A 16,503-nucleotide genomic window follows, 5' to 3' on the forward strand; every position below is an offset into this window, starting at 1 on the left:
TCATTGGGATTCTGATTGGGATTGCATTGAATCTGTAGATTGCTTTAGGTAATATGGACATTTTAGCTAGTTTATTCTTCCAATCTGTGAGCATGGAATATCTTTTTATTTCTTTATGTCATCTTTGATTAATTTCAATGTCTTATAGTTTTTCTTGTATAGATCTTTTACCTCCTTGGTTAAATTTATTCCTACATATTTTATTCTTTTTGTTGCAATTGTAAACGAGATTGTATTCTTGAGTTTTTTCTGTTAGTTTGTTGTTAGTGTGTAGAATTGCAACTGATTTTTCTAAGTTGATTTTGTACCCTGCAGCTTTGCTGTAGTTGTTGATTTTTTCCTAATAGTTTTCTGGTGGATTCTTTAGGGTTTTCTATCTATAAAATCACGTTGTGTGCAAACAGCAAGAGTTTCACTTCTTCCTTTCCAATTTGGATTCCTTTTATTCCTTTCTCTTGCCTAATTGCTCTGGCCAAAACCTCCAGTATTGTGTTGAATAGGAGTGGTGAGAGTGGGCGCTCTTGTCTTGTTCCTGTTCTCAGAGGGATGGCGTTCAGTTTTTTTACTGTTACATATGATGTTGGTTGTGGGTTTGTCATATATGGCCTTTATTATGTTGAGATGTTTTCCTTCTATCCCCATTTTATTGAGAGTTTTTATCATAGGTAGGTGTTGCATCTTGTCAAATGCTTTCTCTGCATCTATTGAGATGATCATGTGATTTTTATTCTTCATTTTGTTAATGTGGTGTACCACATTGATTGATTTACGGATCTTGAACCATGCCTGCATCCCTTGTATAAATGCCACTTGATCATGGTGTATGATCCTTTTAATGTATTGCTGTATTTGGTTTGCCGATATGTTGTGGAGGATTTTTGCATCTATGTTTATCAGCAATATTGGCCTGTAATTTTCCTTCTCTGTGTTGTCCGTGTGCAGTTTTGGTATCAGGGTAATGCTGGCCTCATAGAGTGGGTTAGAAAGCATTCTGTTTTCAATTTTTTGGAGTAGTTTGAGAAGGATAGGCATTAAATCTTCTTTGAATGTTTGGTAGCATTCTCCAGAGAAGCCATCTTGTCCTGGACTTTTGTTTTTTGGAAAGGTTTTGATTACTGTCTCAACCTCTTTACTTGTAATTGGTCTATTCATATTCTCTGTTTCTTCTTGATTCACTTTTGAGAGTTTGTATGAGTCTAAGAATTTATCCATTTTTTCTAGATTGTCAAATTTGTTGGCATCTACCTCCCCTTTTTTCAAGGTAGTATACGTTCTCTTAAATTACTACAGTGCAGTTATCAAAATCAGAAAATTAACATTGGTATAATACTGTTAATCTAGTCTGTAGACTTTCACTTTTCACCGTTTGACCTGCAAATATTCTTTATAACAAAAGCAAAAAAGAAAAAAAAAAATTCTGGTTCAGGGTCTAATCTAGGATCATGTATTGCATTTATTAGTCATGTCTCTTATCTCCTTGATCTGGAATAATTTTTCAGTCTTTTTCTTTACCTTGACATGTTTGAAATACACTGGACAGATATTTTGTAGTTTGAGTTTTATGTGATGTTTCCTCATGATTAGATTCAGGGTATGCATTTTTATAAGGAACGCCATAGAAGTGGTCTTTTGTCCTGTTACTGATGAAATTAATCTTTGGTCACTTAGTTAAGTTGCCATTTGCCAGATTTCTTCACTGAAAAGTGCTGTTTTTCCCCTTGTAATTATAAATATTTTGTTGGAAAATACTTTGAGATCATGTAAATGTTCTGTTTCTCACCAGATTTCACCCGTTAGTTTTAGCTTCTGCCATTTATTTGTTTTAGCTTTCATTGATGGTGTATGCCTGAATCAGTTATTACTGTAATGGTTCCCAAATGATGATTTTTCAATTTTATCCTTCCTTATACTTTTATTAGTTCCATTGTTGTAACATACGTTCTTAAAAAACTAGTTTTCCTTCCGATACACCTGGTGCCTCCCGTTTTGATTCCTTCCCAGGGTTCTATACCCAGTGAGTTTGCTGTTTGTCTGCTTTCCTTGCTCCTCACGGGCGTTTTCCGCCCCGCCTGACTGTGCCGGCTTGAACCTTCACCATGTAGTTGACTAGAACTGCTTATAGCCTATTGCGGGGGAAAGTTAGGATCTTTGCTGAAGGTTTTTCTAGCTACTCTTTTTCAGATTAAGGAAGTTCCCTTCTGTCCTAGTTTGCTAAGAGTTTTTGTTTGTTTTGTGAGTTGCACTCATATGTTAACTCTTTCTGTTGGAATAAACCCTACTTGATTGTAATATGTTATTCTTTATGTATCATAGGATTTGACTTGCTAATATTTTATTTAGGATTTTGTATCTGTTTTCATGAGAGAGTGCTTGGTAATTTTCTTTTCTTGAATGTAATTGTCAGGTTTGGGATCAGATATTCTGACTATATAAAGCTGCAAAGTGTTGCTTCTTTTTTCTCTTACTAGTAAAGTTTAGGTAAATTTGTTGCTATTTCTTAAATGTTTGAAAGCAGTTACTGGATAAGTCTTCTGGGTGTGAGGTTTTTTTTATGGGAAGATTTGGAATAATTAATTGTTTCTTTTATTGATACTGAGTGTTCAGATCTTCTTTTTCTTGTGTCAGTTTGGTAATATTTGTGCCCTCATAGACGTTTAGGTTTGCTTTCTCTAGTCAGCTAAATCAGTTCCTACCCATCCATCAAATTTTCATCTTTTATCAGTTTAGTTGTCTCTCTCATCTTCCTTTATCTCCTTTCTGGGTTCTTTTTGTTCTTATGGATTTCTACTTTTTTTTTTTTTTTTTAAGATTTTATTTTTTCCTTTTTCTCCCCAAAGCCCCCCAGTACATAGTTGTATATTCTTCGCTGTGGGTCCTTCTAGTTGTAGCATGTGGGATGCTGCCTCAGCATGGTTTGATGAGCAGTGCCATGTCCGTGCCCAGGATTCGAACCAACGAAACACTGGGCCGCCTGCAGCGGAGCGCACAGACTTAACCACTCGGCCACGGGGCCAGCCCCTGGATTTCTACTTTTTACTTCTTTCCGTTACTGTCATTTACGTGGAGGTTATGGAGAAAAATGCATGTATTTAATTTGTGAAACTTAACTGGGACCTTTCCCTAACCTCTATCTTTCCTTCCTCTCAATTTTCTAAGTGGAGTATAGTGGACGTAATTTTTTATTCTTATTATTACGGACGCCAACCATGGCAGAATATTGAAATGTGGTGATACTCTCAAGGACTTTTGAGGATTTGAAGTTTTTGTCTCTACTCCAGGTTGCCCTAAACTTATGTTTTCAAAATTTGCATTTTATCATTTATTTTTTTCTTCTTGGCAGTTAACACTTTTGTGAGGTTATTCTTTCACTTATTAATTTATAGGTTCTAATCTGCTGTCAAATAGGAAATCATATGATTAGACTTGTTAGAATTGTGTGTACAGAACACACAATTCTCGAGTTCCTTTAGTGCTTAAATAGCAACATCTCTTGGCTTTTTACTGCTTAGTGGCCTTTTTGGTTAACTTGCCTGATTCTCAGTTGATAAATACTAGTTGCTGGATAAGGAGTCTTATGCAGCTAGTAATCACTGTAGTTTATTACCTTTTCTTTCTGGTAGCATAGCTTTCACCTAGTCCTGTCTTTTTTTTAAACACAGGTTCATTTTATATTATAAAAAATATATTATATTTTTTATATTCTTTAAAAACATTTTTGGGGGAATAATTTTAGATGTACAGAGAAATTTCAGAGATGTTATAGAGTTTCTGTATACCATTTTAGTCATCTTCCTCTAATGTCGCCACCTCATATAGTCGGTAGATTTGTCAAAAACTAGGAAATTAACATGGGCATAATACTATTTCCTAAACTACAGACTTTATTTGAATTTCACTAGTTATTTCACTAATGTCCTTTTTCTGTTCCAGGGTCCAATTCAGGATACCATATTACATTTGGTTGTTATGTCTCCTTAGTCTCCTCTGATCTGTGACAGTTTCTTAGTCTCTCCTTGTTTTTCCTGACGGTTTTAAAGCATACTGGTCAGGTATTTTGTAGAATGTTCCTTACTTTGAGTTTATTTGATGTTTTCTCATGATTAAACTGGCATTGTGGGGTTTCGGGAACAAGACCACAGAGCTGAAGTGGCATTTTTATCACATCATATTAAACAGTATACACTATGAATAAGACATCACTTTTGATATTACCCTTGATCACTTGGCTGAGATAGTGATGGTGAGATTTCGCAGTGTGAATTTACTTTTTTCCCCCTTCTGCAGTCAGCTCTTTGAAAGTGAGTTACCGAGTCCAGCATATACTGAAGGGAAGGAGAATTAAGGAGAGAAGAAAACAGTTTGTACATACAGCATTTGGAATTCTTCTGTAAGGAAGATGTGTCTCTTCTCCCCATTTATTTATTTATTCAATCATTTATATTGGTAGGGACTCATGAAAATTTATTTTATTGGGGAGGTTATAATCCAATACTATTTTTATTTTTGCTAAAATTGTTCCATCTTTGTTTGGCTATTGGGACGTTCTTTCAGACTGGCTCATGTAACCTTTTGACATGCCCTCATCGTTTTTTTTTAAAGCCACCTCTTTTCTTTCTGGCGCTACAAAATACTCCAAGCTTATCTTCTATTTTTCCTACCTCCTCCCTAGAATCAGTCCTTTCTCCTGGGAGCCCTGACTGCTTTCACTAGCGAATGGTAGTTAGAAATCAAGATCTGATTGTGAGTGTGCTTTTCTCCAACAGTCACTGCTTCCAGACCTTCTCCCCGGACAGACCCTTAGCTCTCTATTTTAACCCAGGCTTCAGCACTTACGTATATTTGTTTCTGTATCTATCCCTCTGTATATGTATCAAATAAATATGAGTTCATGCTGATGCCTCTTAACTCTGATCTATCTAACACCAGTAGAATAAACAGAGTTCATTCCAGTGCTTGAATGGAAAGTTCATTCTAGCTTTCCTTTCTTGCTTATTTGTAACTTCTTTCTCTGACAGAGGGAAACTTTTACTCCCATTATCTATTTTATTTACTTATTTGTCCAGAGTATAAAGTATTATGTGTAAAGATGTTTCAGATTTGCTCATGATGACTTGTTTTCTCCTGTTTCATGATATTTTTGGTTGTGAACTCACATTCTTTGACACTCTTTTTGAGGCATTGAAATTTTGTATTTTTTCGAGAGAGGATTTGTATTTGATTCTGCTAGTTGTTTAGAGGCTTTTTTTTCCTCCTTTACAAACAGTTTTTTATTGTGGTAAAATATACATAACATAAAATTCACCATTTTAACCATTTTTAAATGTACAATTATAGGTTGGCATTAAGTATGTTCATAATGTACAACCATCATCACTATCCATTGCCAGAACTTTTTTATCATCCCAAACAAAAACTTTGTAACCATTAAACAATAACTCTCCATTCTCCTTGCCCTCCCGCCCCAGGTAACCTCCATTTTACTTTCTGTCTCTCTGAATTTGTCTATTCTAGGTACCTCATATAAATGGAATTATACAGTATTTATCCTTCTGTGTCTTGCTTATTTCATTCAGTGTTCTGTTTTTAAGGTTCATCTGTGTTGTAGCATGTATCAGAATTTCATTCCTTTATGGCTATGATTGTCTGTGTGTGCATGCACGTATACACAGCACATTTTGTTTATCCTTTCATCTGTTGATGGACATTTGGGTTGTTTCCTTCCATTGCGAATGATGCTGGTGTGAACATTGGTGTACAAGTATCAGAGTCCATCCTCTCAGTTATTTTGGGTATATACCTATAAGTAGGATTGCTAGATCATAGGGTAATTCTATGTTTAACTTTTTGAGGAACTGCTAATCTTTTTCCACAGTGGCTGCATCATTTTATATTCCCTCCTGCAATGCATAAGGGTTCCAGTTTTTTCACATCCTTGTCCACACTTATTTTAAAAAAATAATAGCCATCTTAATGGGAGTAAAGTAGGATCTTATTATAGTTTTGATTTGCATTTCCCTAATGTTAAGTGATTCTGAGCATCTTTTCTTGTGAGACTATTTTAATTATGGGCTTTTCCAGACCACGTAGGTTATGAAAATTCTGGTCCCAAACCTGAGTAATTGTGAGCTTATGGTTAGGAATTCCCTAGCATTGGGGTGGATACACTTTATTTTTCTTCAGTTCAACCCAAAAACCCAGAGCCAAGCACAAGACATCATAATTATTCCCACTGCCTCTTTCTTGAGTGGGTTTCTTTTTTTTCCTTAGTTCACCCAATTGGAGTGAACTGTCAGGTCTTCTGGTCTTTAATCTGACCTCACATCATAGGGAGGCCCCAAACTTGGCCTTCTTAAAGCCCATGCTCCAGGCTATCAGATTTTTGTCATATGGCTCCAGAACTTCATTTATTTCTCTTGGTTCCCACTCTCTAGTTGTTTAGGGCTTCAGGGGATTTCAGGCATGCACTTACAAAATTTTTTTAGTTCCTAATGAGCATGTGTGGTGTTCTGATTTAGTGAGCTTTTTGGACATTAAGTTCACCATATGCTAACACAGAAAACCTTGATTTGTTTTTCTTCTGTTAAAAGAGATGATTGAGGTAAAGAAAAGGCTAGTGGTCTGGAAATAGTTCTCATAAATAAGGTAAGCAAACTAATAGGGACTAACTTCTAGAGCCAGTGATCAAATATGGAGATCCAGGGTTGATTTTTATGTATTTCATACATATTCATGTGCCCCCTCCCATTTTTATTGTATCTTACTAATTTGAGCTTCTTTCTGTAGCAAACTCACACATATGGATGACTGTAAATTAGCAAAAACAGATTGTAATGTGTTCTTTTTCTCTTTAGAAATGAGATGTTTATAAGAAATAGAAGGCAAGCAAATTAAAAGAAAATCTAGACTAAGCAAAGAGCTTGGGAAATGCTTAATTTTATTTTATATTGAATAGCCCTATTAATGAATACTTATCTCTGTTTTTATTTCAGCTTTGGCTAGATCAGAATCTAAGAAAGATGGAGGTTATAAAAATAATTGGAGCTTTGATCATGGAGAAGAAAGTGAAGGAGATACAGATAAAGAGTAAGGATTTTTTTTCTCTCACATATTTTATAAGCATGAAAATTTCCATTAGAAAAACAATTTATATTCCATGAAAATACTCTTCCATGGGAGAGTGTGGTATTATTTACTTAAAACATTGAACTCTTTTATAGTAGCTTTAAACAAAGAAAAAGCAATTCTTTGTTGGTAAGTAATTTTGCTGTAGTATTTCTCCATGTTTCAAAGTGTATAAATATGTGCATGTAATACATGTAACCTTACAATTAAGAATCAACCATACTACAGAAGATTTCCAATTAAAGAAATTGTTCTTATTTTAAAAAAAATAAGGCATTCTGTTCAGGCAATGATTTGAAAAGCCACCATAATCATAAGTAAGCGAACCTAGATTAAGACCCCTGAATTTTGTATCAAAGTTTAAATCCTACAGCATCCTTCTTCCCAGTTGCAACTCTCACCCACACCACATCCATCTTAGATCATATTCCCACCAGAGAAAGCAGAAACGCTATGAATGATGAACACAGGTATTAACCCAGGCAGTTTAGCAAAGTGTTCATTACAGTTTGTTAATGTACTTGGAATGACTGCTGTGTAAAATTTTAAATAAGAGTTTTAACAGAACCATTGCATGTTGTGAAATTTGTATTACAAATTCAGCATGGCTGTTTCTTGGTTTATTGATCTGGTTTTCTACTGGCCAGAAAAAACAGCAAATTCAGACATACATGAATACATATAAGTTCTACCAAAACTATGATATTTTTTAGAAATTTTACACAAAAAGTCATTCAGAGTATATTGGCTAAGTACTGTAGGTGCTTCCCTTCTGTCTGGGCAGCAGCTCTGTTCATCATTACTATAGTTGCCTTCAACTGAGATGGCAAACTGAAGCGAAGTTTTTATTTGAAGGAGAGCTGTGAACTAGTAAGTTTCTCACATAAAATTGGTATTTTATGGTTTTCTTTCATTTCTTTTTTCTTTTATGTCTGATTATTTTTTAATTTAAAACAATTTTTTGTTACGTTTAGTATTTATGTAGTTTTGAAAAATTGAAATTAAATCTGAAATTAAGTTTAGTAGAAAGTATACCACATTTTAAACATTTTTGTAAAATGAGAGAATTTTTAGCATTGAAAAAGTTGGGATGTGTGTAAACAGTAATAAAAAACATTACATATTTATTTTAAATAGCTAGGATTTTACTGAAAACAGCTTAGCAGGGTTGTCTTCAGAAGGGTATATTTTGACTTTCTTTGTTAGAAGATTTGTCATGGTTATGTAAAAATTTGTCATTTTAGGTGTTACCTGTCCTGCATGTTTGTTTCATTTATGAATTGTACTCTTTGGCTCATTATTATAAGTGGATCCTCAGGGGCTTCAGCATTTTGAACATGTTGAGATTAACATGAACTCTTAATAGATACGTCAGTCTGGCCTTTTAGACACTCAGGCCAGTGATTCTCAGTGAAGGGTTGATATTTCCAGGAGTGGTAGAGGTATAACTGTTTTATTTGTGGTAATACCGTTGGGATTACTTTCTTTTCATTAGCTAAAGTTTTCTTACCAGTTTGTTTCTTCTGTTTTGTTTTGTTTCTCTGTCCTTTTTCCCTAATTTTAAATTCAAAACAGAAAGGAAAAATGAGTGATTATATATGAAATCCATAGTTAAGAAAACAAAAATTGTGTGTTCATTTATGGCAGGGGTCAATGAACTATGGCCCACGGATCCAATCTGGTCCACCATTGTGTTTTATTAATCGTTTTATTGGAACACAGCCCCATGTCTAGTCTATGGCTGTTAATACTACAATGATAAAAATGATTAGTTGCTATAGAGACCATATGGCCTGTAAAGCCTGAAATATTTACTCTCTGGCCCTTTAACAGAAAAAGCTTGCTGATCCCTGAATTAGGAGAGCAAAGGGGTTAAAACTTCTGAATTTAATGTATGAGTTGTAATTGTCACTTAAAGGTTTTTTTTCCCTATTTTCTATATAGTGAGGCAAATCTACTCAGTGTAGATGAAGATGAAGATTCTGAAACCTCAAAAGGAAAAAAGGCAAGTGTTGCTTTTTCAATTTTTTTTTTAATTTTTAGGTTATATACTAAAAACTAATACTTTAAAAGAAGATTTTTATATTTTTTAATTGTAAGTCTCAGCCAACCACTTCCCCATGCCAGAGGCAAATGTGTGCCCAGTTTCTTGTTTATCCCATCAGAGATATTTTATGCATTACAAAGAAAATATATATTCTTGCAGCACCCCCTTATACTTATACAGTTGGTAGCATACTGTACACTCTTTCTAATCTTACTTTTTAAAATTAATATATCTTACAGACCATCCATAAGAGTTCATTAAAAGCATTCTCATTCTTTTCAAGGGGTGCATAGTATTCCATTGTATGATATACCACTATTATCCATTATCACTGTATTGAAGGATATTTATGGTATCAACCTTTTTTCCCCTTAAAATAATGTTGAATAAGTTAGCCTTCTGTGTGGGTTACTTTGCACACATACAAGCATATATGTAGGATGAATCCTTAGAGGTAGGGCTGCTGTATCAGTACACGTACATTTCTGATTTTGTTATACCTGATTTACACTTTTACCAGCAGTGTCTGAACATGCCTATTTCCCTATACTTTTGTCACAGTGTTATCAGCCTTTTGATCTTTGCCAGTGAAAAATAGTATCTCAGTGTAGTCTTAATTTGCATTTCTTTTACCATGAATGAGGTTGAACCAACGTTTTGATATGTGTAGTCCATTTATTTCCTTTTTGATAATTGTCAGTTAGTATCCTTTGCCCATTTTTCTGTTTAGTCTTTAGAATATTATTGATTCATATGAATTGTTTTTATATTGAATCTAAGACACATTTTTTCACATTTTAACATCTTTGAAATTTATCTAGATACATCTTATAAAGATGACATGGTTTAATTAAAAAAATTTTTTGCACCTTAGTACATAGAATAATGATGCATCTTACAATGGTTTCTTAGGTTTAGTGAAACTGGCACATTACTGTGATACTAGTCACCAGTATTTTAAGCTGGTTTTTTTCACTAGTCTTTTGTCTTTGTTTTTGGTGGTTATTGCCTTGGGGAAAATGTACTTTATGTTGTCACGTATATGTCTTCTTTTTTCTAACGGCTTTTGGATTTAGTGTCTTCGTTCCTAATGATGTTAACTAACTTACTTATTTGCTCTGTCCTATTATTTAATCTATATTAAATAGTTCACAATACTATACATTAAAAGTTTTTTTTGTTCTGTTTTTGGTGTTTGGTGGCACCACCAGGTATGTTCCACTAGGAATGTATGTTTAAATCACTGTGTTTTAAAGTTGCTTGAAATTATTCCTGGTTGGCAATTTCACCAGCTGGATGAGTTAAGTTTATTTATTTATTTAACTTTGTTTTTTATTTTGAGGAATTGCTTTTTGTTTTTGTTTTTGTTTTTTTTTTGTTGTTTTTTTTTAAAGATTTTATTTTTTCCTTTTTCTCCCCAAAGCCCCCCGGTACATAGTTGTATATTCTTCGTTGTGGGTCCTTCTAGTTGTGGCATGTGGGACGCTGCCTCAGCGTGGTCTGATGAGCAGTGCCATGTCCGCGCCCAGGATTCGAACCAACGAAACACTGGGCCGCCTGCAGCGGAGCGCGCGAACTTAACCACTCGGCCACGGGGCCAGCCCCAGGAATTGCTTTTTTTAAAAAAAAATTTTTTACTTAATTTGTTTTATAATTATGCAGAAAAATATTTATGGGATTCCAAAGTCAAATCTACAAAAGAAGTTTTATTCAGAGAAATCTAGCTTTTGTCATGATTCCCTCTATCTCTTTCTCTTTCACCTACTGGCAGCCTGTTTTGAAAATTGTATGATTTGGCCTTCCATTGTTCTTTTCTTTTTCTAATATAAGAGTATACTACCCTTCTTGGAGAAAGCATCCGCACTGTTTGCCACCTTGATTTTTTCACTTAACAATATCTTCTATAGATCACTCCACAGCAAAATATTTGAGATCTTTATCTCTTTCATTGCCACGTACTCCAGTGAATGGATGTACTGTAGATATTCAGTTGATCCCCTAGTGATGAGTAGAGGTTTCTCCCAGTCTTTTGCTATTATATGTAGTGCTTCAGGGGATGGCCGTGTGCCTTGGTGGTTAAGTTTGCATGCTCCACTTCGGCAGCCCAGGGTTTTGCCAGTTTGGATCCTGGACGTGAACCTAGCACTGCTCATTGAGCCACGCTGAGGCGGCATCCCACATAGCAGAACTAGAAGGACCTACAACTAGAACATATAGCTATGTACTGGGGGACTTTAGGGAGGAGAAGAAAAAAGAAAAAAGAAGATGGTTGGCAACAGATGTTAGCTCAAGACCAATCTTTAAAAAAAAAAATAGTGCTTTAATAAAGCCTTGTGCTTATGTCTTTACAGTATGTTTGTGGGATAGATTCCTAGAATTGTAGTTGGTATGTCAGAGGGTAAATTTATGTGTAATTTTGCTAGATATTGCCAAATGCCTCACTCATAGGAGTTACCATTTGGCATTCTCGCTAATAATGTGTGAGAGTTCCTATTTCCTTGTAATCTTGGGGAGTACGGGGTCAAACTTGAGTTTTTGCCAATCTGACACAGCACTCTCTTCACATGGTTTCTGTAATTATAGTTGAATAGTATTTTAGGGACTTTTAAATTTACTTTTTTTCCTCGATCTTTGTGGATTTTTTTCCTTGCACAACATCTCTATGTTGTCGTCATTTAGGGAATTCATAGAATTTGAAGTTTTTCTCTTAGTACTCTACAAGCTTTTCTTTATAAAGTTATCCTGAAAGCCTGTGAAGTTTTCGCGTTGCAGTCTCCTCCAGCTCCTATTGTACCGCCTCGTCTCCCTACAGTGCTGCGGTGTGCGTGCCGTTGGCCGGCAGAAACATAGTGAACTTTGTAGGGAGAAATGAAAAGCGCTTTCTATCACTGGCTTCTGTGACATTGGAATCCAATTTTTGTGTGTGTGGGGGGGGGGGTTTATTCCTTGCAGATGCTGTTAATTTTTTAACAAATAAATGCTTTATTACACATGGTTTTTTCAGGGGGTTTTTTGCTGAGAAAGATTCACCTTGAGTTAACATACGCTGCCAATCCTCCTCTTTTGTTGCTTGAGGAAGATTAGCCCTGAAGTAACATCTGTGCCAGTCTTCCTCTCTTTTGTGTATGGGATGCTGCCACGGTGTGGCCAGTGAGTGGAGTAGGTCTGCACCCGGGATCCAAACCTGCAAACCTGGGCCGCTGAAGTGGAGCACACAGAACTTAACCACTACACTACAGAGCCAGCCCCTTACTACACATTTTGAAGGATGTGGATGTTGATAATTTAAAATAAAACTTTCATGACACTTATCTGTATGTAGTGATCTCCAAAGAAATTCTGATTTAATACTCAGTATCATCTATTGTAAAAATACATGTACCATCTCCTCTTTAACAGTTGGAAATTTTATATTATGCCTTTTTTCCCCTTAAATTCATATTTGTGTTCAATTTTCCCACAGAATTTTAACTTCATATATGTATTTGACTTCACATGATTTATTTTTGTGATTGAAAATCTTTTAATCTTTTAGGATTGAAAAGCTCTTAATCTGTCATACTTTACTGTAATAAAATGATAAACATACACTGAAATTTAACTTTATTGTTCCTGTTGCTAAAAAGTTCTAAGTATTAATTTTTTTTTTACCGGATTGAGTTATCTTTATAATTAGTAAACCTGTTGTGTACAATTATATTAGAAATGCATCTCAGAATGGATGGTGCTAATGTTTTCTGTCTTTATTCATTTAGTTCCCGTATCATTCATTTCTTTCCTTTTGAATTAAATGTCAAAAATCACATAGCAATCTAACTTTAAAAGTTAAAAGTAATTTGTAATCCAGTCATTAGAGTCATTTGTTTTCTGAATTTTGGGGAAATATACTAGTGGCTAGAAATTATACTTGTTACTTTTAGATTCCTTTATTTTTTTAACCAGATGGTCTCAGAAATAATTAGAAAGATTGAAATTTTGTTAATTTCAGGATGCTTTTGCCAAAACAATATTTTTTGTAAAATGTGTTATATTTTTGGTTTGTGTATATTTTTCTTTAAAACTTTGGAACTGCATATTCAGCTCATTTAGTCTATGGAAAATATCTACATATAATGTATTTGGCAAGGCCAATCCACATAGTCCAGCCATTCAATTAAAACAGATGTACTATTTATCTATAAAAGTCTGTTTTCATTTTTCATTTCATATATACATGTTAATTTGCATCTTTATGACAACCATTTCACTGCAGAATTCTAATGTAGAAAAATATAGGCGTGGTTTTGACCTGAGCTTGTTACCTGGTTGTACTAAGGCACAGCTGATTTCAGTCTTTTTTCTAAACTTAGGCTTTCTTTGAATTATTCTTACTTGATTTTGTCCTTGAGGCAGTGCTTTTCTTGATAATAATTGGAGTAGAAGACAAAAAATTAAAAATAGAACTGCCATACGATCCAGCCATCCCACTACTGGGTATTTATCCAAAGAGCTTGAAGTCAGCAATCCCGAAAGTCCTGTGTACCCCAATGCTGATTGCAGCATTATTTACAATAGCCAAACATGGAAGCAACCTAAGTGCCCATCAACAGACGAATGGATAAAGAAGATGTGGTATATATATATACAATGGAATACTACTCAGCTGCAAAACAGAACAAAATCATTCCATTTGCAATAACATGGATGGACCTTGAGGGAATTATGTTAAGTGAAATAAGCCAGCTAGAGAAGGATAATCTATGTATGACTCCACTCATATGAGGAATTTAAAAATGTGGACTAAGAACAGTTTAGTGGATACCAGGGGAAAGGTGGAGGGGGGGGGGGTGGTGGGCACAAAGGGTAAAGTGGTGCACCTACAACATGAATGACAAACATTAATATACAACTGAAATTTCACAAGATTGTAACCTATCATTAACTCAATAAAAAAAAATAATTGGAGTAGAAGATACGAAGTCATTAAATGCAAATTTTCATCACTTTTGCTTTTCCGTTTTGCAATATAGCTGAATTAAGAAAATCCTGCTTTAGTTCACCTTTAACAGAAATATATATAACACGGAAAGATATGAGGCCCTAATTCTATTTTATGTGCCAAAAGAGATTCCAGATACCAATATTTCAAATTCTTCTTTTCAGGAGTTTTTAGGGTCTAATACAATAGGTGAGATTTATGTCTTTCTTTTATAAAGTGGGAAAAGGTCTGTTGTGAAAAGGGAGATGGGAAAGGAGATATTATATGATGCCTTTTCTACAGAGGCATTTTAACGTAAATCAGTTGTAAGAAAGGGTGAAAATGGAGATGAGGATTTAGGAATTAACTTCCTCTTAAAACTCTCCTTGCCTGTTTGTCATTTAGAACGTCTTTGTGTATCCCAAGGGTATACTTATCCCTTGGTTTTTAATGGCTTGTGGGTCATATATAGGACTATATGGATCATTGGTTTAAACTAGTATAGCCCCTTTTCTCCATTTGAAAATGAGTGTGGAATTAGGAGAAAGCCTTTATGTTGGTTCAGAGTATCTTAGTATTCTTCCCCTTCTGTTTCATAGAATAATCTCTTTGCCTTTGGGCTTCTGATGTTTTATTATACCTCTTTAGAGAAAGGATGCACGTCTTGTATTCTGAAAAAATTTTAGCCATTATCTCTGTGGATATTGCCTTTCCCCATTATTCTTTCTGGAACTTTTATTAGACATAATAAGACTATCATTTTTTTCATATCTTTTAAACTTTTATATATATAAGAAAAGGATAAAGGGCAAAGGAAAAAATCATCCCTGTACCATATTGTAATTTCCTCAGCTCTGTCTTCCAATTCACTGACTTTTATCTTCAGTTACTTCTAATCAGCTATTTAATCCATCTGTTTTTTCTTTTTAAGAAAATTTCAATGACATTTATTTGTAGAACTTCTATTGGTTCTCTTTCAAAATTTTGTTTTTTCCATAGTGTCTAGTTCTTTCTTTACTGTTTCTGTTTGTTTTGTTTTTAAGAATTTAAATGCCTTTAATGTACATTTTTAATGTCTCTGATCATTTAATGGATTCTTTCAGGTTATCTTATTATCTGAGTTCCTTAGGTGCTAGGTTTCCCAAATACTTGTTTTTTAGTTAAATTGACTGTGATGTGTGGTAAATTTGGGTGGAAGATACATCACATATTGATAATTTTTGAACGTTTAGCAATCCCAATGAAATATTCAATCATGCAGCAAATATATATTGAGCACAGTATTCTACATACTAGGGAGCAAAGCAGACAAGTTTCTTGTTCCTTTGGAGGTTGAATTCTAATAACTGGCTATATGCCCATTAGTTCTTTAATGATTAATGTTATAATTCAGGGCTTGGCAAACCAAGGCTCACCAGCCAAAGCCAGCCCACAACGTATGGTCTATGAACTAGAATAGTTTTCACATTTTTTAAATAGTTGAAAGAAAAATCAAAAGAATACTATTTCATGACATGTGAAAATTATATGAAATTAAAGTTTGTTTCCATAAGTAAAGTTTTATTGGAAAACAGCTATGCTCATTTGTTTACACATTGTCTATGACTGCTTTCATGCTACAACAAGATTTGAGTTATATGGACAGAGTTAGTAGTTTCACCAGAGATTGTGACCCACAAAGCCTAAAACACCTGCTCTCTGGCCCTTTACGGAAGTTTGCTGATCCCTGTACTGTTGTTTATACTGTGTAAATGTCTTCTCTACAGATTAATATCTAATTGAGAGAAACAAATAGCTTTTTTGGATGGGTGGTGTATTAGAGTAGTTAATCAGACAGAATGTCAGATTCTAGGCCTGCTAATAACTATCCACTTTATAGGATGGTTGTGAGAATTATGAGACTATGTAAGTACATGGCACTAGCAAGTCTGCCATAAATAGCTACGTTATCATTATTAAATACAATGTTATTGAGCTTTTGTAAACTGGTTTTCCTTTGTGTGTAATGATGCTTATCTGACATCAGTAGGCTTATGTTTGTAGTTGGTTGTGTAATCATTTGATTGTTTTGTGTTAATCCCTCTATCCACAGTAGTTCTCCTGATTTCCTGTCTGCATTAGCTGGAAGATTGTCTTAGGCTGGTAAATAGAAGGCAGAGGGGAAGGAAAATCAAAGCTTTTCAGGGACCTCTAGACTGAATATATTATCTTGCCTTTAGTAGTAGTATTGCTCTAAGCTGTGAGGTAGTCTGCAGTAAATGGCTCAGTTTTTACTTATTTACACCTTATTTCTCCCATTAATTTGATGTATGTACATTACCAGGTTAAGAGCAGAAATAAAATGAGGGAAAATAAAAATTATTAATTAGGCAGAGAT

General features: G+C 34.5%; 1 protein-coding gene across 5 annotated transcripts in view; it reads left to right on the forward strand.

Annotated features, from left to right (window-relative positions):
- SENP6 (SUMO specific peptidase 6) overlaps positions 1-16,503 on the forward strand; it is a 117,435-nt gene that overhangs the window by 22,314 nt on the left and 78,618 nt on the right. For all 5 annotated transcript variants that reach the window (XM_070558972.1, XM_070558973.1, XM_070558976.1 and 2 more), the window contains exons 2-3: positions 6,990-7,083; positions 9,067-9,127. In XM_070558972.1, coding sequence (XP_070415073.1) covers positions 6,990-7,083; positions 9,067-9,127 — 155 coding nt within the window. The remainder of the gene's footprint in view (positions 1-6,989; positions 7,084-9,066; positions 9,128-16,503) is intronic.

The sequence above is a fragment of the Equus przewalskii genome, chromosome 9 (genome assembly GCF_037783145.1).
Source record: "Equus przewalskii isolate Varuska chromosome 9, EquPr2, whole genome shotgun sequence".
Taxonomy (NCBI): domain Eukaryota; kingdom Metazoa; phylum Chordata; class Mammalia; order Perissodactyla; family Equidae; genus Equus; species Equus przewalskii.